Source organism: Grampus griseus (assembly GCF_964374135.1).
Source record: "Grampus griseus genome assembly, chromosome: 6".
Lineage (NCBI taxonomy): Eukaryota > Metazoa > Chordata > Mammalia > Artiodactyla > Delphinidae > Grampus > Grampus griseus.
The window spans coordinates 12,777,714-12,799,537 of record NC_139000.1 but is presented as its reverse complement, the minus strand read 5'-3'; the positions used below and the strand labels follow the sequence as shown (position 1 = coordinate 12,799,537).

The window sequence follows — 21,824 nt, the reverse complement described above, 5'->3', positions numbered from 1 at the left end:
GCCTCAGGCCGCTCCAGCTCCCAGAATAGCCAGGGGCTCAGAGGGTTCGCCTGTGCGGTGCAGATCAGCGGCCCTGCCGGGCGCCGGAGCCCGAGGGTCCAGCCCAGGCCCTGTCAGCGCTGGGGATCTCGGGGCCCACTTCCTCGGTGGGGAGCGCCGTGTTCCCGCGGCAGCCCCTGCCCAGGGGAGCTCGCTCTGTACAGGGGCTTCGGCTGTGGCGTAGTGGATGGAGTCCACTGCTGAGGGTGTGCTCCCTGCCTCCGACAAGTGTGATCAGGGTTAGCTGCTTCTCTGAAAATGTCCTTGCTCTGGGTTTTAAGGCCACCGATATGAAAAAGAAGACTGAAGATTCCACACCTCCACGTGTCAGGCAGGAAGTTGCAAACCTTTCCAGAATTGCCCTTGGCCATCAGTTGAAATGGTTATTCCCTAGACATCTCTGACATTGCTGCAGCCACCGTGGCCTGGGTTCCACTGTCCCAAGCAGCCCCAGCTCGCACAGTGAGCAGGTTCTTGGCAGCAAGGGCTGGGCCTGCCAGGATCCACTTCCAGAACATCTGCTTTCCAGGGCTCTGTGGGACCATCTTACAAAAGTAGCTCCTGCTGAACTGGGACTGGAAGGTCCCTAGGGGTGACCACCTAGGGCGCTCTGGTGTGTAGCCTTCTAGGTACATCTGTGCATGTGTTAAGTACACACACAGGCAAAGTCCTTTCCCTTTTTGTTAAAGTGAGAACTTTGCGTGCAGTGCCGCATGCGTTTCTCACTCCTCCGTCATCAGCATCTTTTCGCGACAGTACGTGCCACACCGCCACTGTGACCTTTCTAATGGCACAGACTGTCCTGTCATGTGTCTGCACCATTTAGTTTACTGGACGCTCAGATTAGGCCCAGCTTTTAACTACAAACATGCTGTTGCAGTCATTTCTGCTCCTTTATGTCCGTTGCCCTTTGGCTCCGAGAGACCCAGGAGGGAGAAATGGAAATGAGGGCCAAGGGCTTCTCTCCCTCCACTGCTGCCAACACCATTCAGTCTACGGCCACCACTTAACTGAGCGCGTGTGCCCTGCCACCGTCTTCCATGTCCGCGCAACCAGGCGGGAGCTACAGAAGTTGCAGCAGGATTGAAAGTCGAGCTGTTTGCCGCTCACGTCTCTTCTCTGTTGACTACACGAGTTTTCACACTTTCTTTTTGCACAAAGCCCTAGATGGAAGCTGGGGCATAAGCCAGGGGAAGGCAGAGTCCCCCGTCCCCAGCCCGGAACGCTTAGCACCATCGGTCTAAACCAGGATAGCGAGGTTTAGCCAGCCCAGGTGCCACTGTCTGCCTGACAGGCGTGTGGTGGTGCCTGCCTGGTGCCTGGGCTGTTGCCCCTGGGGCTCAGGTGTCAGAGTGGGTCAGGGCCCAGCCCACCCGGTGGAGTAGATGACATGGGAGGGAGCCATCCCCGAGCCAAGCCTCGCAGGTGGGGAGGGTCCGGGATTCCGTGTGGCCTGTCCTCTCTGGGGGGGAACTGAGGTAGGACAGACTGGGGTGAAAGGCTTGGACTAGGTTAGCGTTTCTCCCTGTGGGCCTCGCACCCTGTCCCAGAAATATGTGGGGAGCTGGTAAAAACGTCATTTGCGATTTCTGGGCTCCCTACCGCATCCCAGACCTGCCGGATCTGACCTGCATGGGAGGGCGGGCCTGCATTTCTGACTGGCTCTTTGGAAGTTTTGAACACAGTGGCTACAGTGCACTTGGCCTCCACAGGCAGCCCCAGTGGGTCACACCTGCCTCTTGCTGTGTTTTTGCAGAGCATCGTATCCAAACTGGGGCCTCTGCCTCGAATCCTGAGGGACGTGCACACGGCACTGAGTGCCCCAGGCAGTGGGCAGCTTGCGGGGACCAACGACTTGGCCTCTACGCCCGGCTCTGGCAGCAGCAGCATCTCAGCGGGGCTGCAGAAGATGGTGATCGAGAACGACGTCTCCGGGTAAGAGCCGCCGGGCATGCTGGGTGTTGCGGGGTGCCTGTTCAGACAAGGCGCAGCCACCTGCAGTCTCATGTGGGGTGGAAGGTACCTGCGCTGGCGTTTATAAAACAAGCTGAATGAGACTCAGGTGTGTTTTTCAGGCCCTAAGTAGTGAAGTTCTGTTTGGGAAAAATCAGGAAAGGCTTCTTGGAGGAGGTAGTGCTATAGTTTGGAGCTTAGGAAAAAGTAATACCTCCATTGGTGGAAAAGGCGTTCTAGGCAGAGGGACTAGCACAGATAAAGGCCTGGAGAAAGACAACCCATCTTTTGTTGAAGAACAATTACTGGTCCCAAACACTTCCACATCACTGGGTTGTATGTGTTTCCTGGACCTGAATCAGAATCTCCAGAAGTGACGCTCCAGGGTGTGTGTTTTCAGGAGGAGCTCAGGTGACTGTAAGGCTTAGAGACTGGGAGCCTGGGAAACTAGAGAGGTGCTGAGGCCCAGCTCTTGCTCTGAGCCCCCAGCCCTGGGACGAGTGCCCAGTAAATAAAACAACAGTGAAGGGGGAGGCAGAGTGTTCTCTGAGTGATGACATCAAAATGAGGACCTTGGCGTTTACAGTGAACTATTTATGGCGCAGTTGTACCCTCGCCTCCTCCACCAGGGCCATCTTGGACCACCCAGTGAGGATGAGGCTGGAGCAGCAGAGTTGGGAGCTCTCTGGTTCTGAAATGGTGGCAGCAGCAGGCTTTTAGCAGGCGAGGGCGTTGAGATCAAGGACCTGGGGATGTGGTGCGAGGGACTGGAGGCCCAGGGGGAGGCGGGAGATGCAGAGACCTTGATGCCCCTTCTCGGGTCCCTCTAAGTCTTGAGGGGCCGTTCATACAATCTTCCAAGTGAGGCAAAGCAGAGATTCAGGTGGGGAACACACCTTAGCCGAGTGGTGGCTCGAGAGGTGTCCGGGCACATGGGTTCTCAGGAGACCTGACCTGGGCGTGTGGAAGGACGGCCCAGGCCCATGGCTCGTCTGGGTTTCTCCCGGCTCCACCTGCTGCCCTTGTCCACTTCCTCTCGGCCCACAAGTGCTGTGGCCCTGAGTGGCCGCTACCTGCCCTGCCTAAGTCCCATCACCTGGGACTTGGCACTTGCTCACCATCCCAGGCTAAGCCAACTCCTTTCTAAGCCCATGTTGAACCCCCAAGTTCTTGCTGCCTCTAGCCCACTCAGAGCCCTGTTCACCCCCGCATTCTTCCCTCCAGAGCCCACCTGGCTTTGTGCCTCCTTCCAAGGAGTCGACTTCCAGGGAGGGGCCAGGGAGAGTCTGGGAGTCCGGGATGGGGGTGAGGGTATGGCCTGCCACGGCAGGTGCAGGCCCTCCCCGCCTGAGTCACGCCCGGAGGAGCCTCCTCTGATTCCTTGCTTCTGCCGGAAGCGCCAGCCCCCGCCTGCCAGTCAGACGGGTGGCAGCAGGAGGCTGCAGGTGGAGGCTTCTCTCAGCACAGGCCCCCACCTGGTTACCAGTGTGACTAGGAGCGAGAGGGAAGAGGCAGAGGGAGCCCCCGTGGCTTTGAAGCCCTAGTTCTCGGTGCAGGACCCTGGGATAGCAGAGAGCCACTGCATCGTGGGTTTGGATTTAGTCAGAGGGCTTTTCCAGAACACTTCAGGCCCCAGAACCTACTGTCCCAAGATGCAGCTGAGCAGGGAAAGGGCCTGCCAGGCCGCCTGGCCTGACCCTGGGAGTGCGGGTCCCTAGTGCAGAGGTTCCGTGCTGGAGCAGCCGTCAGCCCCTCGCCCTCGTGGTGGCTTCTGCCAGGGTCAGCTGCCCGGGCTGTGGTTTGGTTTTGCAGCTGCGCCACTGGGCCCCAGGACTCTCCCACTCTCACTACCCCCACACCTCCTCCCCTCCCCTGCCTTCCCTCTTCTCCCCTCCCCTTCCCCCCACCCTGGCTCAGGCCGCCGGGTGGGCGGCAGGTTGGCGGGGGCTCTCGGTTGGGACCCGCCTTGGCCGCATTCACAGTTCTTCTCTTCCCCCTTCTTTCCCTGTGTGTGCTTGTCTCCCTGCAGTCTGATAGATTTCACCCGGTTACCGTCTCCAACCCCCGAAAACAAGGACTTGTTTTTTGTCACAAGGTCCTCCGGGGTCCAGCCCTCACCTGCCCGCAGCTCGAGTTACTCGGAAGCCAACGAGCCTGATCTTCAGATGGCCAACGGTGGCAAGAGCCTGTCCATGGTGGACCTCCAGGACGCCCGCACGCTGGACGGGGAGGCGGGCTCCCCGGCGGGCCCCGACGCCCTCGCCGTCGACGGGCAGGCACCTGCAGCTCAGCTGGTGGCCGGGTGGCCGGCCCGGGTGGCCCCAGTGAGCCTGGCAGGGCTGGCCACGGTGCGGCGGGCAGGCCAGACGCCGAGCACAGCGGGCACCTCGGAGGGCGCGCCGGGCCGGCCCCAGCTGTTGGCGCCGCTCTCCTTCCAGAACCCTGTGTACCAGATGGCGGCCGGCCTGCCGCTGTCTCCCCGTGGCCTTGGCGACTCTGGCTCCGAGGGCCACAGCTCCTTGAGCTCCCACAGCAACAGCGAGGAGCTGGCAGCTGCCGCCAAGCTGGGAAGCTTCAGCAGCACCGCCGGGGAGCTGGCGCGGCGCCAGGTGTCGCTGACTGAGAAGGGCGGGCAGCCCCCGGGGCCGCGGCAGAACAGCGCCGGCCCCCAGCGGAGGATCGACCAGCCGCCGCCCCCACCCCCGCCGCCGCCTCCCGCGCCCCGCGGCCGGACGCCACCCACCCTGCTGAGCACCCTGCAGTACCCGCGGCCCTCGAGCGGGACCCTGGCATCGGCCTCGCCCGACTGGGCTGGCCCCGGAGCCCGGCTGCGGCAACAGTCCTCCTCCTCCAAGGGCGACAGCCCCGAGCTGAAGCCTCGTGCGGTGCACAAGCAGGTCAGTACTGCCGGCGCCGGGGGCGGCCTGAACCCGTGTTGCGCTGCTCCTCCTGGCCGTGTCATCGCCACCTGCACCCGCTGCCATCCCATGCTGAACGATGCCCCACTCGTCCCCATCCCCCCAGCCTGTGCACCCCCCGGCCCCTCCCCCGGCCCCACCGGCTCCTGCCTGCGTCCTGTGGACCAGGGACACTGCGGCCCGGGGGTCCCTCTGCCAGTTTCCTCAAAGACAGCTGGGGTCAAGGAGGAAGAGGGAGGGGTCCGTCCATGTCCATCTCCAAGCCTGTTAAAGCCCGACCCAGGGTAGGGGTTGACGTGGCCCCCAGGCCCCCTCCTGCTCTGAGATGGCCTCCAGGGCTGTACACGCAGTAGGGTAACAGATGTGCTGTGGGCCGGACACTGACCTGCCGGGCCAGGTCCACTCGCTCTCGCTTGGGCGGCAGAGAGCCACGCTCAGGAGGCCACCCGGGCTCCCGACTCTGCTTCAGGCCACCTGGAGTTGCCTGGGCCGGGGGCTGCTTCAGACGTGCCCAGTCAGCTAAAGATTCCCTCTGAGCCACTTGTCCCTGGGGCTCACCCAAGGCCACCCCCCACCCCTCTCTCCAGCCCCTCACAGCTGTGTTTCATCGCAGGGCCCTTCACCCGTGAGCCCCAATGCCCTGGACCGCACGGCCGCCTGGCTCTTGACCATGAACGCGCAGTTGTTAGAAGACGAGGGCCTGGGCCCAGACCCCCCCCACAGGGATAGGCTCAGGAGTAAGGAAGAGCTCAGCCAAGCAGAAAAGGTAAAGCTGGACCCTGGCAGCTCGGGGCAGGGCGGGCTGCCTCCCCGAGGTGGCTGGCAGAATTCTCTCCCCTCGAGCCCTGAATTCCCACACATGGCCAGTCCCCTCTCAACCCCTGGTCCCACGTGAGGACAGCCGTCAGTGGAATTTGGAGGATTTAGCTTAAACCTGAGGTTTCCTACATGGGCTGCATGTGAGACCCACCCAGGAATCGTATTGAATCCAGACCCCAGGAGGCACCTTCCCTAAGTGACTGGGCAGCCGAGCTTCTGAGCATCTGGGACTTGAGGAGAATCCAGGACCTGGGGGGTCAGGGGTGCCTAAGAGGTGCATGGAGACCCTTGGGGGGAGCCTCACGCATGAAGAGGCAGAGGCACGGGTCCTGGAGACAGCAGGGTGGCACCCCGGCCAGGCCCCTCCGCTCTGGGATTGTGCCTGCCCACGGCCTGGCTTTCCCCCAGTCCCCGTCTCCACCAGGGTCTGGGAGAGAGAGCCAGGGAGGGGTGATGTCAGATTGCTACCGAGATGTTTTCTTCTTTCCAGGGGAAAAATATTGGTCCTAAAACATCCAAATCCCACCCCCAACGTACATCTAGTATTTGGGTGAGCAGTGGGGTGCTTCCGTTCTCCACGATTCTTTTAGTTATTGTGGCAGCTGCCCTGGATCCATGGCCGATCCCCATCTCCTCCTGGAGGCCAAAGCCCAGGTTGACACAGGACCAGTGCAAGGCCCCCCAGAACAGCAGCCACTTCCCCCACTCACCGTGGGTGCCCTCGCCCCTCTCGGCCCCAGGAAAGCCTGTAGCAGCCTCTCGGGCGAGGGCACGCAGGGCGGGGTGTCCGCTCTCCCTCCCGCTGGCCTGGGGTCAGGTCCACGTCCATGCTGCATTCCGCCGCCTCCACCATCCCCTTGGTCCACTGCATCCACCTGCTTTCACCATTATTGCGTGAACGGGACCAGGGGACATGGGGCACAGTGCTCCAAGAGCCAGAGTTTGGCTGGGGAGCAAGGAGGGCCAGCTTCACCCCAGGCTCCTTGCGTGAGTCTGGGGCCAGGCTCTGCGCTTTTCTGAGACTACCTACCTTCCCATCTGTGAATTACAAGGAGTGCCTGAACGATTTCAAGGGTCAGGCTGCAGCTGGAGTGTTCTCTTTCCTCGTGCCTTGGCCCAGTGAGCTGCTGTTTCTCTCTTTCTTTGCCATTAACCCTCGCAGGCAAATCCTGGAGTTCCCTTGAGCTCCTTGAATACCTGGTCCTGCCTCTGTCAGGGAGGGCCCTCCCGACCCCACTCTGACCAGCCGTGCAGGAGACCTAGGATGGGGCTGTTTCTCCCGGAGCTGGGCTCTCCTCTGGGGCCAGCTTTGCTTCAGGAGTTACATTTGCTGCCTCCTGGCCTCTGGGCAGTCCTTTGCTGATGAGTGAATTGGCTCCTGATGCCCGAGACTCAAGGAGAGGCCCTTCCTGCCTTCCCCATTCCCTGTATTCTCACAGCACCCGGCGCCCAACCTCTCCAGCCCCTTGATTCGGGTGTTGACCCTGCCTCGCTCTCTGTTCAGCTCGCACAGCCTCCCAGCTCACTGCTTCTCTCGCCGCTTTATACATCCCTCCTCCTCCCTGAAGGCCGAGAGTGCTGGGCTGAGTCAGATCCAGAAAGCCCTAGACCACTGCCTTTAATCTCTTCCCCTGACTTCCTATGCGACTTGCCACGGCTTCAGGGTCAAATCGAGCCTGGGAGGCTAGGATCTCACCCCATCAGTCACTGTGCTCCCCATGTGATTGGGTCATTTGCCTTCTGGGTCTCAGCGTCCCCTCCTGTGGAGCCCCCGTCTCTCAGAGCACTGTCATCTCCTTAATGTACCCAAGAGGTTTATAACTTTTTTTTATTATGAAAAGCTCAAGACCTTTACTTCTGAGGTCTGGTTTGAGTCTTCATCTGCCTCCTAGCTGTAGGTTGGGCTGGCGGGTGGGAGAGCCCCGGATGGGGGCCAGGCAGCGAGTGTCACTGGCCCCCTCTCCCTGGGCGTCTCCCCGCTGTGGGAAGAGGACTGAGATGGTGATGGGCCCTGAGGCATTCCGAGCCGGGCTGCCTCCCATCCTGTGCCCCTGCCCGGGCTCACGAGGCTGTGCTCTCTGTCCTGGGTGCTGTGCCCGTGGCGCGCCGCCCTCCTAGCAGGACCTGGCAGTGCTGCAGGACAAGCTGCGAATGTCCACCAAGAAGCTGGAGGAGTATGAGACCCTGTTCAAGTGCCAGGAGGAGACCACCCAGAAGCTGGTGCTGGAGTATCAGGCGCGGCTGGAGGAGGGCGAGGAGCGGCTGCGGCGGCAGCAGGAGGACAAGGACATCCAGATGAAGGGCATCATCAGCAGGTGAGCGCGGCCGCCTGTTCCTGCTCTGCGCCCACTTCTGGCCCCACGCGCACGGAGGAGCGGACCTGTCCGCTGCCGTCCAGGAGGCCCGGGATCCGAGGGCGGGGCTGCTCAGCCGCAGGGTGAGCCGAGTGTGGAGAGAGAAGAGTGTCCGAGGCGGTGGGGACAGTGGCACAGGCCCGGAGGCGGGAGGTAGCCCGGAGTGTGGGGGGCCCACACGGTGCAGTGTGTGTCGATGGCGGAAGGTGAGGTTGGCCAAGGCAGCCGCAGAGGGCCTGGGCTCCCTGTAGGGAGTTATGTTTTCTTGCTGCGCACTCACAGGGGAGTTCAGAAGCTGGATGCAGGTGCCAGGAAAGACAGCGAGGGTCCATTCCGGGGCAGGAAAAGGAGTGAACGTCAGTTACATGCAGTGGGTGAGGGTGGGAGGGAAGAAGTAGCCAGAATGAGCCCGGATTTTTACCAAGAGCATCCAGGTGTGTCATGGTGCCAGTTACTGAGATGGGGGCCTTTGGAAGAAGAGCAGTTTGGATGGGGCGGGAGAGAGATGATGCCAGTTGTGGATATGTTGAGTTTTAAGGTGCCTGTGGGTTATGCAGGAAGATTTCCAGGTGGACCATCGACTAATGCTGACTCTCATCCTTACTGGTGGCTCACCTTTATTTCTGTGTTGATTCCCTTCTCTCTCCCACTCTGCCCACGGATAAAGTGGATACACCCTCCTGCATGTCTGCAAGCGGGGAATACAGTCAGGGTGTAGCAATCAGACCAGCCCACAGGGCCCCAGTCATGGAGTTTACTTCCTTATGACAGCACTACCAGGCGCAAGAGGAGACCGTGGGGACTTACAGCTTGTTTGTTCACATGGTACGAGAGCCTGCCATCAGGGTAGACCAGCAGGTGTGCAGTAACCGGGATGTTCCCCCACCTGGCCTCATGCTCTGTCCACTGTAAAGATCCTTCCTTAATTCCTCCTGTTCAGACCACCTGTTTCTCTGCTTCTAATTATTGCCTGCTTGATTTACCTGTGGGTTTCTTCTTTATAAAATGGTTAGCATGAGCAGAGGGCCTATAACCAGGGTGACTGGAAACCCCCTGTTGACTGAACTTCCAGCTCTGCTCTTGGCTCACCTCATGTGTGTGGTTCCAAGAGAGGAAACACTTTTCATTTAACCACATTCTCATCTTATCTATTCTCTGAGAGGTGCACGCTCTCCTGAATTCAGTAACACATTTATTTCTACTAGCCAAGCCTGGTATTTCCTCCCTGCTGTACACATCAATTAAGTCAATTTGGTTGACAGTGTTGTTCACGTCTTCTATATCCTTACTGGTTTTTCTCTGTACTTGTTTTCTATCAATTATTGAGAAAAGGATAATGAAGTTTCTAATCCTAATTACAGATCTGTCTGTCTCTCTTTTCATTTCTGTTGGTTTTCACTTTATGTTCACTGAAGCTCTATTCTTAGACACATACACATTTAGGCTAGTTATGTGCTGTTGACGAACTGATCTCTTTATCATTATAAAATCATCTTCTTTATCCCTTGTAATGTTCCTTGCTCTGAAATCTACCTTGTTTGATATTAGGACAGCTGCCCTAACTTTCTTTTGATTGGTATTAGCCTGGTATATCCTTTTTCATCCTATTTATACTTTTAACCCAATTATGTCCCTCATTATAAAGTGAGTTTCCGTTACAGACACCTTATTGTTCTTGCTTTTTATCTAATCTGACAGTTTTCTGCCTTTTAATTGGAATGTTTAGACTATTTACATTTAATGTAATTGTCAATATAATTACATTTAAACTTATTATCTTGCTACTTGTTTTCTATTTGTACCATCTGTTTTGTTCCTTTTCCTGCCCCCTTTTAGATTGAGTATTTTTTACGGTTCCACTTTATCTCCTTTATTGGCATATTAGCTGTATCTTGTTGTCACTTTAGGGCAGGGGTTAGAAACCTTCTGTAAAGGGGCAGATAATAAGTGTTTAGACTTTGCAGGCCACATGGTGTCTATCGCAACTATGTAACTAATATGCTAAAACTCCGCTGTTGTAGCAGAAGCATGTGCGTGGTGTGGCTGTTTACGGAAACTAGCAGTGGACCCAGTTTTTCCCTTACCCAGGCTGTGATCACAGGGACTCTGATCGTACCTTTTTCTTCTGGCTGATTTACAGTTTTTTTCTTTCTCATCCATTGCCAGCAACGTGATTATGAAGTGCCTTGACATGTTTTCTGCATGGGTTTGTTGCGCTCTTGGATCTGTGGGTGTGGGGTTCCGCCTCCTTAGTCTGTTTTCTGGGACTTTAATTGCATATACATTAGGCTGCTTTACGTTGTCCCACATCTTACTGATGCTCTGCTGTTTCCCTTTTTTCATCTTTTTCCTGTGTTTTATTTTAGATTGTTGCAGTGTCTTCAAGTTCACTAATCGTTTCTTCTTAAGCGTCTAATCTGCCGTTAATCCTATCCAGTATTTTTTCATTTCGGGTGTCGTATTTTTGCCCCTAAGTTTTCAGTTTTCTTTAAATCCCATCCATTTCTTTTCTCATCATGCTCACGCGTTCCTCTATTTTCTTGAACGTGTAGAATATATTTATAACAGCTGTATTAACGTCCTCGTCTACTAATTCTATCATCTGACATCTTCTGAGTCTGTTTTTATTGCTTTTCCTCCTGGTCACGTGTTGGTTTTGTTTTCCTGCTTCTCTGCGTGCTTGATGATTTGGGGTTGGATGCCAGACACTGTGATTTTCACGTAGCTGTTGGATGCGTTGTGTTCCTCTCAGTATCTGGGGGCTTTGCTCTGGGACACAGTGACGTTGGAAGGATCGGTTTGATTCTTTGGAGGCTCACTTTTCAACTTCGTTGGGGCGGGTCCTGGACAGACTTTAGCCTAGGCCTGATCTGGCTTCACTGTCGAGGACTTTCCTGCTGGGGATTCTACGTGATGCCTCCTGTGTTAGTGTGCTTTTCCACACTGCCTAGAGGGATCATGAGCTATTCCTGGGGTGGTTTTGCGTATTCCTTTCCAATGGCTCTTGCCCCAGCCCGGCTATTTTCTCACAAGCGTGCAGAGCAGTCCTCAGCCAGAGCCCCAAGGGGACCCCTCAGGAGATAGGTAGAGTCCTCTCTGCATTTTCTCCTCTCTGGCACTGCCCCCCAAAAGCTTGGCTCCCCCACCCTTCCATCCTCCCAGGGTCTCCTTGACTCCACGTGACCCCTTCCCTCCGTTGCTTGCCGGGACACTGCCAGCAGTGGGTGGAGCTCGCTTCGTGTGTTCCCTTCTCTTAGGGGTCACCGTACTGCACTGCACTGCCTGCTTTTCAGTGTCTGGAAACCTTTGTTTTCATATATTTTGTCCAGTTTTCTAGTTTGGTTTTTTCTTAGGGCAGGAGGTTAAATCCAGTGCCTGTTTGTTATTCCACCATAGCTGGGAGCAGAAGTCTCTCCCCCTTCCTCCATTCCTCCCACTCCTGCTTCTCACAGGCTTTGCTCAGTGACGTACCTACCTATGACAAGGAACTTCCCCTCTTGGCGTGAGCCCACACCCCTTCCTCCTCAACCCCTGATCCCATTGGCTTTTCACGACAGCCCTCTGTGGTACCTGCCCCAGCACATTGACCTCCCTGTGCATCTGCTGTGAAATGGACGAAGTGCTCGCCTGGGGGCTAGATGCTCTGCTGCTCTGGAGAAGTTGTGCGGGTAGAGACGGAAATAAAGCAGTAGGTGAACTCCTCTGAGAAGAGGGTAGAGCAGGAAGAGTGGCCGCGGAGGCAGAGCCCTGTGGAGCCCTGACAGCCTAGGGGCAGACAGGACAAGGCCTCTGCAGAGCAGTGGCCTGGGAGCTAGGATGCAAACCCAGAGAGCATGGGGTCTGAAAGCTGAAGGAAGAGAGTAGGAAGGTGGGAGTGATCAGCAGTGACTGACAGGTACGTGGGAGACAAGCAGGCTGAGACCTGAAAGGGTCTCGGGGAAGGAGCAGCTGGCCACAGGCCCCCGCTGGCCCTAGTTCCGAGCTTCTATGGATCGTGGTCCTCGCGTCTTCCCTGCTCATTACCCAGGCGGCAGGCCTTGCTTGTCCTTCAGCTGTCCAGTTCAGTGCGTCCACCCCCACCCCCAAGACAGCCAGCCGCTTCCTGTTCTCTGTCCCCATGGCCCACAAGCTGCCCACTGCAGAGCGTGGTTACCTTCTCCCTGCCTGTGTCCCTACTGCCTTGCGACCTCGAGTGCCCGGCACAGCCTCAGTGAATACGGGGTGGGTGGAGAAAGCTCTAGAGCCTCGCAGGGCCTTTGTTTCCCACTCAAACCACAGGTCTCATGATGTTACACCACCTGCCTGGCTCTGGGGTGTGGTGAGCATCTAACACCCACTCCCAGCCCTGTGGCTCCTGGAAGAACACCAGGAAAGCGGCAGCCCCAGGGACTTCTGGGGATTTGGGAACAGAATCTGGGGCGGGTGAAGCATAAGGAAGGAGCAGGCTCAGCCTGTGTCAGTTGTTGGGGGCCAGCTAGAGGGCCTGTGTCCCAGGCAAGTGTGGGAGGTGAGTCTATGGCCCAAGGAGGGGCTCTCCTAGTATGCCCCCTCTGTGCAGGGGTGATGGTTTGTTCCCACCAGGCCCCACACTCACCTCCTCACTTGCACCCTCAAATGCCAGCCTGACTGTCCTTGTGTCTGGTAACAGGTTGATGTCAGTGGAGGAGGAGCTGAAGAAGGACCACGCGGAGATGCAAGCAGCTGTAGACTCCAAACAGAAGATCATTGATGCCCAGGTGTGGGGCTCTGGCCTTTGGTCAGCCACGGGTGTTAAAGGACCTGGGCTAAGGAGGGGGTGACTTTGGTTTCTTCACATCCGCAGTCATACCCCACTGCAGAAGCTAAGGAGGATAGGAGATCAGGATCTCTGCTCCAAGAAGTCAGACTTGAGGGTCTCGGTGGACCACAAGCTCACTAGGACAGGCTATGAAAAGGGCGGGGCAACTCCTCCCCTGCAGGGGCAGCTTGGTGGGTATTGCCTTTCACCAGGGTTCCTGACCAAAGAGTGGAAACTGTTGGGAGGGGCATGGGAAAGGCTGGGGGTGACAGCAGGCTTGGGAGAGAGGGAGCAAAGGAGCTCTTGTTCAGAGCTGTGGCTTCCCAACTGCATTGAGAGGGGAGACAGTTAAGAGACTGGCCTCCAGTCTCCTTCACCCGGGTCTGCGCCCTTTTCCTCTCCAGGCCCAGGGCTTGCTCAGTCTGGAAACTGCACAGGCTGACTGGTAGCTGTGGCCTCTGTGTTGTACATGCCAGTGCACACACACGTGAACAAGCTTGTGCCCGACACTGCTGGGGCTGCTCCCTTTGAGTGAGAAGCAGGTGATGAGGTAGAGACATGAGGAAGGCGGGCGCAAGGAGGTGTTGGTCCATGATGGCAAGACCGCCTCCTCCCCAGCAGGACCACTGCCACCTCGGTGCCTTTCCCATCCTTCACACGTGGTATCCTCCAGGCCCCCTGCCTTCCCCCTCCCAGCGCTGCTTGTAGGTGGACACAGCTCCAGGGAGATCCCTTTCCGGCACGGACCCCCTTTGGCCCAGGAGGCCATTCCGCGACCCCAGCTGATGCCCTGTTTGCCCACAGGAGAAGCGCATCGCCTCACTGGATGCTGCCAACGCCCGCCTCATGAGCGCCCTGACACAGCTGAAAGAGAGGTACAGCATGCAAGCCCGTAACGGCATCTCCCCCACCAACCCCACCAAATTGCAGATTACTGAGAACGGCGAGTTCAGAAACAGCAGCAGTTGTTAACCTGCCCGAGGAGGGAGGACCATGGTGGCCCAGGGCAGGGTCTCGGCCTGGGGAGGAGCGGCCCCAGCGCAGGGGCAAGAGGCCGAGGCTTGGCGCCTCCCTCCCGCCGCGGTCCAGGAGGCGGCCGCAGAGGGAGCCGCGAGAGACTGACGCAGCGCGCCGGGGCACAGCGGCCCGCTCCCCGAGAAGCGCGTTCGGTGCAGGCCCGAGAGACTGCGGGCTGGGGAGCAGGCACAGGGGCTGCGCAATGTTTCTGTCGGGTGTTGAATTTGGTGTGCGTCACCTTTCCTCCTTGACCTGGCTGAGTGCATGTACCCCCAACCCCTCCCCAGGGAGGGAAATGCCCGGAGAGCTGGAGGGTCGGAGAGCCAGGGGCCTACTCTCGTGGCTTCCCCTCCCCAGGACTGCCAGGCAGCCAGGCCCTGCCCTGTGGGACCTGCCCCTCAGTTCCAGGAGCCGACGGGGCGGTCGGCAGGTGGGGGGGGCGGGGGGGAGGACGGAGCTGCCGGAGCGCCGGGTCCCCCGCCTATCTCTACCCCGAGCACCTGTCCCTGCATGCGCGGGGACCCTTCCCGGCTGTGAGGAACCGAGGAGTCACCTGCCCCCAGACCCTCCGCCTTCCCGCTCCCGCCCTCCGTCCTTCCCTCCCTAACTTGTTCTGTCAGGTGGACCCAGCGAGGACCGCAGCTCTCTTCTGGGCCCTTGCGCCCGTGGGAAGATCCAGGACCTCCCTCACTTGCCACGTGGGCCCAGGCTGATGCTCTGGGGCTCCCCGAAGACAAAGACCTGGGCAGAGCTGGCCCAGGCGGCACTGCGCGGTGCCGGCCCCTCTCCCGGAGCTAGTGTACCCGGGCACGGTGGCCCTGCAGGGAGTGGCCGGCAGGTGCTCCCCCTGAGAGACAGTCTGAGCTTTCCTGATGGATGGTTAAAGAAAAGTCTAGCGCCCGCAGGCCCTGAGAAGGTGGATAACTGTGATTTTTTTTCCTTTCACAGTATGCATTAGAAACAAAAGCCCGCTTGCTCGCTTGCTGGAACACAGGGGCCTTTTAAATTGAGCGTGCGCACTGCATGGGAAATAGCGGCCCTGGAGGATGTTAGACTTGCTCCCTCTCCAAGACAGCAGCAGCCTGCACCGCCCCGTGTGTGCGGCGGCCTCTGCCTCAGCCCTCCCAGGCCCAGCCGAGGACCAGGCGCTGCAGACAGGGAGGTGCTCACCCGCGGCTGGGGCCGGTTTTCCTCAGCTCTAGGCTGTTCTGTAGCTTATCGGCCCTCCCCGCCCCCCCTTGCGGGACACAGGTGGGCAGGAGCGTGGGTCTCTCTCGTCCCTCCCTGTTCCCACCCCTGGCCCTGGGGAATCTCAGGCAGGAGCTGGGGCGTTCACCCCGCAGCCAGGAGCCGCCCCGTCTGCCTCAGCCGTGGGAAGCTGGGGAGACCCCTTCCTGTCGCTGGGGCTGGAGACGCTCCACCAGGGCCCAGGTTGCCCCAGAGCCCCCCAGGAAGGGGAGCACGGCGGGGGGCTCGGACCACACTGCACCCCGTCCTGGGGTGAAACCAGTTAGCCCAGAGACCCGCTTGTGGGGAGAGGGCAGGACCCCCAAGGGTCACAGACCTCAGGAAGGCAGGTCATGGGGGCGGAGGCCTTGCCTCACTCCTCTGGCCACACAGGCAGGGCCTGGCCCCGTGACGTCCTCCTCTGGTTCCCTCTCACCCCCCACCCCCGGCCCCGCCGATGCCTCATTGAGCGACCTCGGACTGAGCGCCTCTTAGCAATACAGGGGGGAAGTTCCCAGGGCCTGGACAGCCGGGCTCAGGAGGCCAGCAGTGGCCGGTGCTGGCGGCCCCTGGCCGGGGTTGGGAGCTCTCAGGCCGAGAGCCTTATTTACTTAGTGCAAAAACTGTAAAAGTGTACAGACTCTTCCCAGATTTTTATCTGAATTGCAAGTCTGACGATTTTTGTAAATGTTCTTGGTGTTTGACTGTAATGTAACTATTTCACCTAATGGTTGTACATAGTCCTTTAGTCCTGGTGCTGCCGAGGGCTGCCCGGGACCGCTGCTCTCCGACGGTTTTTATTTTATTTTTAATCTAGAGAACAGTGCTGGGCAGGAGGCAGAGGTTGTGGATTTGGGTGATGGGGTTTTTCCCTGCCCGTGGCATTTTATCTGTCGGCTGTGCAGCGTGCTCTCTGGGTGGTGGGGACGTGCGACCTGCCTGGGTCACACTGAACCCGCGTCCCTGAGAGAGGAGGAAGGAAGGCATTCCCTGCTCGGGGAGACCCAGGCCCAGCCCTGCTGGAGAAGGCTCTCCCCTCCCCTCTCCTGCCAACACAGGGAGGCCTGACATTTTGCTTAACGTTTATGTTTAGGGTGAAGGAAACGGTCAAACTTCCTGTAAGTGGAGACTCTTTCCGCCTGCCCCGAATGGGGGTGGGGAACCAGGGCCAGAGCTCCAGGCACCCACCCCCACTCCCACCCCGCAGAGCATCTGCCCCAGGGTACACCTCTCCCCCTCCCGTCCCGGCCGTCTGCGGAAGGCAGACCGTCCAGGGAAACGGCCCCTCTTTTCTACACACTCCCCCAAGCCGCCCCCAGCCCCCATTCCACCTCCCTGCCCCCCCTTTTGTAAGTATGTGAAAAGGAAAAAATGCAAATGTTGGCGTCTTGGCTGGAGCGCCTCCCTCCAGTTGTGACTCTAACTATGTAATAATGTACAGAGAAAGTTGTTGGTGTTCTAAGACTGTGTGGCTGTGCAATTTCTGTACATTTGCAATTAGAAATATTAAAGATTTATTTAGCTATTTTAAGCCTGACTCGCCTCTCCATTCAGCTGTGTCTCAGGAGCTTTTCCAGGAGTGACTCCTGCATCGTGGCCTGATACTGTTCTTTACCAGCACTCGGTTCACCCTGGTGGCAGTTGTGGTCGGGGAGACCCTGCGTGATCTGGGATTGCCCGTCCTCTTCCGGGCTGGGGTCTCTCCCTCCCCCTCGCTCTGACAAGCGTGGACTTTCTAGGCTCCCAGAGCTTGGCCCCTGCATTTCCCTACAGCAGACACCAGCTCCTGCCAGACTCTGCTTCCCCAGCCCCTGAAATCCTACTCCAGGAGGGAAGGAGGTGGTCCAGGGCCACCAGCAGATCATGGCTGAGCTAGACTTAAACCCAAGCCTCTGATACCTGAGAAGCCCTAACTCATGGCCCAGACCCACCTGCAAGGCTGAACCCAGGGCCTCTGTTGGGAACAAGCCAGCGCCTGAGCCCCTTCAGTTGCACCCTGCACAGGGGACAGGTGAGCACTGCAGGAAAAAAAAAAAAACAAGCCCATTTCAGACCGTGCCCTTGTGGGTTCCCGTCTCCCCTCTCAGCAAGGACTCCCTGCCCTGTTCTCCACCGTGGTTCAGCCAAACCCGTACTCTTCTCGGACCTCCCAGCCAGATGCTCTCCCTGCTCCAAGAGCCAGCCTCCTAGCCCACCGCGGGAAGACAGCGGCAGTGACCCTCTACCCCACCCCGGCTCACCGCCAGCCAGGCGCCCCAGCTCTCACCTCGCTTCCTTCCCCAAAGCAGCCACGGGAGAGGAGGGGACCCCCATTCCTTCCCGAGGCAGCCCCTTGCCGCCCCTTGCTTTCATCACTCCTAACTCTTCAGGCCCTGCCCCTCCTTCTCACAGCATTTAAAATACCAGGTCTCCACCTGCTCTCCAGGCTGGGTTTTCTACACTTCAGACAACCTTTTTTAAAGTGTACTTACTGCCTGCAGGGACTTGCCATCTCCGCCTCCGGCCTCCCGCCCCTTCCCCAGCCCTCTGTAGCCTGGCTTGCCTTTCCCACCTCCACTGCCTCATTGCCAAACCCGTGGGCCACCTCAGTGCTTCCGCACCACTGACTCTGGTTCCCAAACTGGTCCCTCTGCTGAGGTGATGCCCTGTAAACATAGAATTCAAGGAAATAGCAACGACTGGAACAGAAAAATCATTTCATGTTGACAGGCATTTGTAATGAAGGTACAAAACCATGAACTTCCATATGTGGATTAAGGAGCATCAAGTAGAAAGCAAAAACCACTGGAAATGCAAAAGAAAAAATCGACAAAAATACAGTTGCGTCTGAGACTAACACCTCACTGTTATTAGCTTATGATAGATCAAGGAGGCAATAAGAACCCAGAGGTTTTTAATAATTAATAAGGTTTAATAAGCAGGGATACATCAAGTTCTTACCCTAGAGAGAACACACTTTCTTTCACGTATACTTAGAACATCACCCAAAGCTGACTGCATGTATCAAGAAATGAAAAGCTGAAAAAGCTGGCCAAAGAAACAGTTTGGGGGCTTCCCTGGTGGCACAGTGGTTGAGAGTCCGCCTGCCGATGCAGGGGACATGGGTTCGTGCCCCGGTCCGGGAAGATCCCACGTGCCGTGGAGCGGCTGGGCCCGTGAGCCATGGCCGCTGAGCCTGCGCGTCCGGAGCCTGTGCTCTGCAACGGGAGAGGCCACAACAGTGAGAGGCCCGCGTACCGCAAAAAAAAAAAAAAGTTTGGCCCACATTCTGTACCTTGAAGCAATAAAACTAGAGATCACTAGAAGACGTTTACTTAGTTTTTCTTCTATCAGAAAGTTTAAAAAATAAATATTACATCAGTAGGATTAGGTTTTTAAAAGAAATAATCTTCCAGTTAAACAAGGTATACTGATGACATGCATTTATCTCGTTTCCTTTTCAAGCACCACCGTACTGACAGGACTGAAAAGATGATCGCTCATAAGGGCAGAATTAATGTAGGAGGAGATATCAGTATGTAAGAGAATTCGAAAAGCTTTGGCAGATGGAGGTTGATGAAAGAGCATTGACTAAATTAGCAGAGGGCGAGATGAACCGGAAGTGAGCTGATCAAACTTTGACCTAGTCAAACTTACAAGCTTTTGTACAGCAAAGGAAACCATAAACAAAATGACAAGACAACCTATGGACTGGGAGAAAATATTTGCAAATGATGCAACTGGCAAGGGCTTAATTTCCAAAATATACAAACAGCCCATACAACTCAATACAATAAAACAAACAACCCAATCGAAAAATGGGCAAAAGACCCGAATAGACATTTCTCCAAAGAAGACATACAGATGGGCCAACAGGCACATGCAAAGATGCTTAACATCACTAATCATTAGAGAAATGAAAAAACTACAGTGAGCGACCACCTAACACTGGTCAGAAGAGCCATATGAATGGATAAAGATGTGGTACACGTATGATCCAGCAATCCCACTACTGGGCATATACCCAGAGAAAACCATAATTCAGAAAGACACATGCACCCCAATGTTCATTGCAGCACTATTTACAATAGCCAGGTCATGGAAGCAACCTAAATGCCCATCGACAGGCAAATAGATAAAGAAGTTTTGGTACATATATACAATGGGATATTACTCAGCCATAAAAAGGAATGAAATTGGGTCATTTGTTGAGACGTGGGTGGATCTAGAGACTGTCATACAGAGTGAAGTAAGTCAGAAAGAGAAAAATATCGTTTATTAACGCATGTATGTGGAACCTAGAAAAATGGTACAGATGAACTGGTTTGCAGGGCAGAAGTTGAGACACAGATGTAGAGAACAAACATATGGACACCAAGGGGGGAAAGCCGTGGGGGTGTGGGGATGGTGGTGTGATGAATTGGGCGATTGGGATTGACATGTATACACTGATGTGTGTAAAATTGATGACTAATAAGAACCTGTTGTATAAAAAAATAAAATTAAAAAATTAAACTAAAAAAAAAGATGTGGTACGTATATACGATGGAATACTACTCAGCCATACAGAATGAAATAATGCCATTTGCAGCAACTGTATGGACCTAGAGATTATCATACTATGTGAAGTATGTCAGAGAGAGAAAGACAAATACCATATATCACTTTCATGTGGAATCTAAAATATGACACAGAATGAACTTATCTACAAAACAGAAACAGACTCACAGACATAGAGAACAGACTTGTGGTTGCCAAGGGGGAGGGTGGAGTGGGAGAGGGATAGATTGGGAGTTTGGGGTAGGGATGCAAACTATTTTATACAGAATGGATAAACAACAAGGTCCTACTGCATAGCACAGGGAACTCTATTCAATATCCTGTGATAAACCACAATGGAGCACTTTTCATGCCTAGCGCAGCCATGGCTTGTGGTCCCAAGAAGCACCTGAAGCGCGTAGCAGCTCCAAAGCATTGGACGCTGGATAAACCAACTGGTGGGTTTGCTCCTCGTCCATCTACCGGTCCCCATGAGCTGAGGGAATGTCTCCCACTAATTATTTTCCTAAGAAACAGACTTAAGTATGCCCTAACAGGAGATGAACTAAAGAAAATCTTCATGCAGCATTTCATTAAGATTGATGGGAAGGTCTGCACTGATATAACCTACCCTGCTGGTTTTATGGACGTCATCAGCATTGACAAGACGAGAGAATTTTTGTCTGATCTATGACACCAAGGATCGCTTTGCTGCTCATCATATTACACCTGAGGAGGCGAAGTATAAGCTGTGCAAAATGAGAAAGATCTTTGTGGGGACAAAAGGAATCCCTCATCTGGTGAACCATGATGCTCTCACCATTGGCTACACTGATCCCCTCATCAAGGTGAATGACACCATTCAGATTGATTTGGAGACTGGCAAGATTACTGATTTCATCAAATTTGACACTGGTAACCTGTGCATGGTGACTGGAGGTGCTAACTGGGAAGAATTGGTGTGATCACCAACAGGGAGAGACATCCTGGTTCTTTTGATGTAGTTCATGTGAAAGATGCCAATGGCAACAGCTTTGCCACCGGGCTCTCCAACATTTTCGTTATTGGCAAAGGCAACAAACCGTGGATCTCTCTTCCCCATGGAAAGGGTATCCACCTTACCAGTGCTGAGGAGAGAGACAAGAGACTGGCGGCCAAACAGAGCGGTGGATAAAATGATCTCTAGGCAACATGAATGGAAGTCTTTGTACTTAATTAAAGACAATACTGCATTAAAAAACCACAATGGAAAAGAATATGAAAAAGAATGTATATATATGTATATATACATGTTTGTATGTATAACTGAATCACTTTGCTGTACAGTAGAAATTAATACAAATTGTAAATCAAATGTAATTCAATAAAATAAATTTTAAAAAAAAGAAAATGGGAGTGAGAGGAAAAAAATCTAGAAGCTCAATCCAGGATATCTAACATCCAACTATTGGGAATTCCTAAAGGAGGGAAAAGAAAAGGAAAGGGGAAAGCGATCAAAGGAATCATAAAAGCATATTTTCCAGAGGTGAAGGAAGAACTCAAGTGTTCAGGATGAAAGAACCCAGCACAATGGATGGAAAAAGAGCCCCTCCAGGGCACAGTGTCATAATTCCCAAACATACCAGAGCTGTGTGGATCCATGCTGGCGTTAGCCAGGAGCCCAGGGGAAGGAAGCAGTGGCTGAGTACATGGGCCTAAGTGAGGAGATAGGAACCATGACTCTGGAGAGCAGAGAGTCTGGTGTTCCTGAAAATTCCTGGTGGAGAGTCTCAGCGAGAGATCCCGGTAAGAAATGGTCAGGTTACATTGAGACTAATCAGGGTGACCATGTGCTGTTCTCTGGCTACAGTCAAGACTAGTTAATGCCCTACAGGGCTACAAAACCACAAGCAATGGGGGCGCCCAAAATCCACAAGTGAACACGTAATACACACACTATGTACACACATACATAGTGAATGGCAAGTCGAATAAAGATGTATTCCCCCAGGTGATAGAACAATCCTGGGGTGGTCCTCTTAACAATATTCCAGTGGGACACTGGGATGACAAGTTGGGATGACAAGCTGGCCTCCTTCTGCCTTAATTCCAAGTTTGGGTGATTTTTCTGAACACCCCTTGACAATGCAAAGCACAAAGCTTCAGTGACCTGGCAGCAATGTGAGTGACTAAAGCAGGCCCACATCAGGGGACACTCAGACC

The 21,824-nt window shown here is 55.4% G+C and overlaps 1 protein-coding gene and 1 pseudogene across 7 annotated transcripts in view; both read left to right on the top strand.

Moving 5' to 3' along the window:
- DAB2IP (DAB2 interacting protein) overlaps positions 1-16,635 on the top strand; it is a gene marked incomplete at its 5' end in the record, with an annotated part of 194,918 nt that extends 178,283 nt beyond the window's left edge. For 4 of the 6 annotated variants that reach the window (XM_082655874.1, XM_082655876.1, XM_082655873.1 and 1 more), the window contains 6 exons: positions 1,796-1,974; positions 4,022-4,889; positions 5,524-5,676; positions 7,851-8,044; positions 12,732-12,819; positions 13,665-16,635. In XM_082655874.1, the coding sequence (XP_082512000.1) occupies positions 1,796-1,974; positions 4,022-4,889; positions 5,524-5,676; positions 7,851-8,044; positions 12,732-12,819; positions 13,665-13,832 (1,650 nt within the window). In that variant the 3' untranslated portion in view covers positions 13,833-16,635. Of the gene's footprint in view, positions 1-1,795; positions 1,975-4,021; positions 4,890-5,523; positions 5,677-7,847; positions 8,045-12,731; positions 12,820-13,664 lie in introns of all 6 variants that reach the window. The other 2 variants (XM_082655875.1, XM_082655872.1) reach the window with 2 other exon arrangements.
- A 3,371-nt stretch (positions 16,636-20,006) lies between these two features.
- On the top strand, positions 20,007-20,796 carry LOC309823507 (small ribosomal subunit protein eS4-like; annotated as a pseudogene). Its single transcript has one exon. The product of its transcript is annotated as a small ribosomal subunit protein eS4-like (transcript).
- The last annotated feature ends 1,028 nt before the right edge of the window (positions 20,797-21,824 follow it).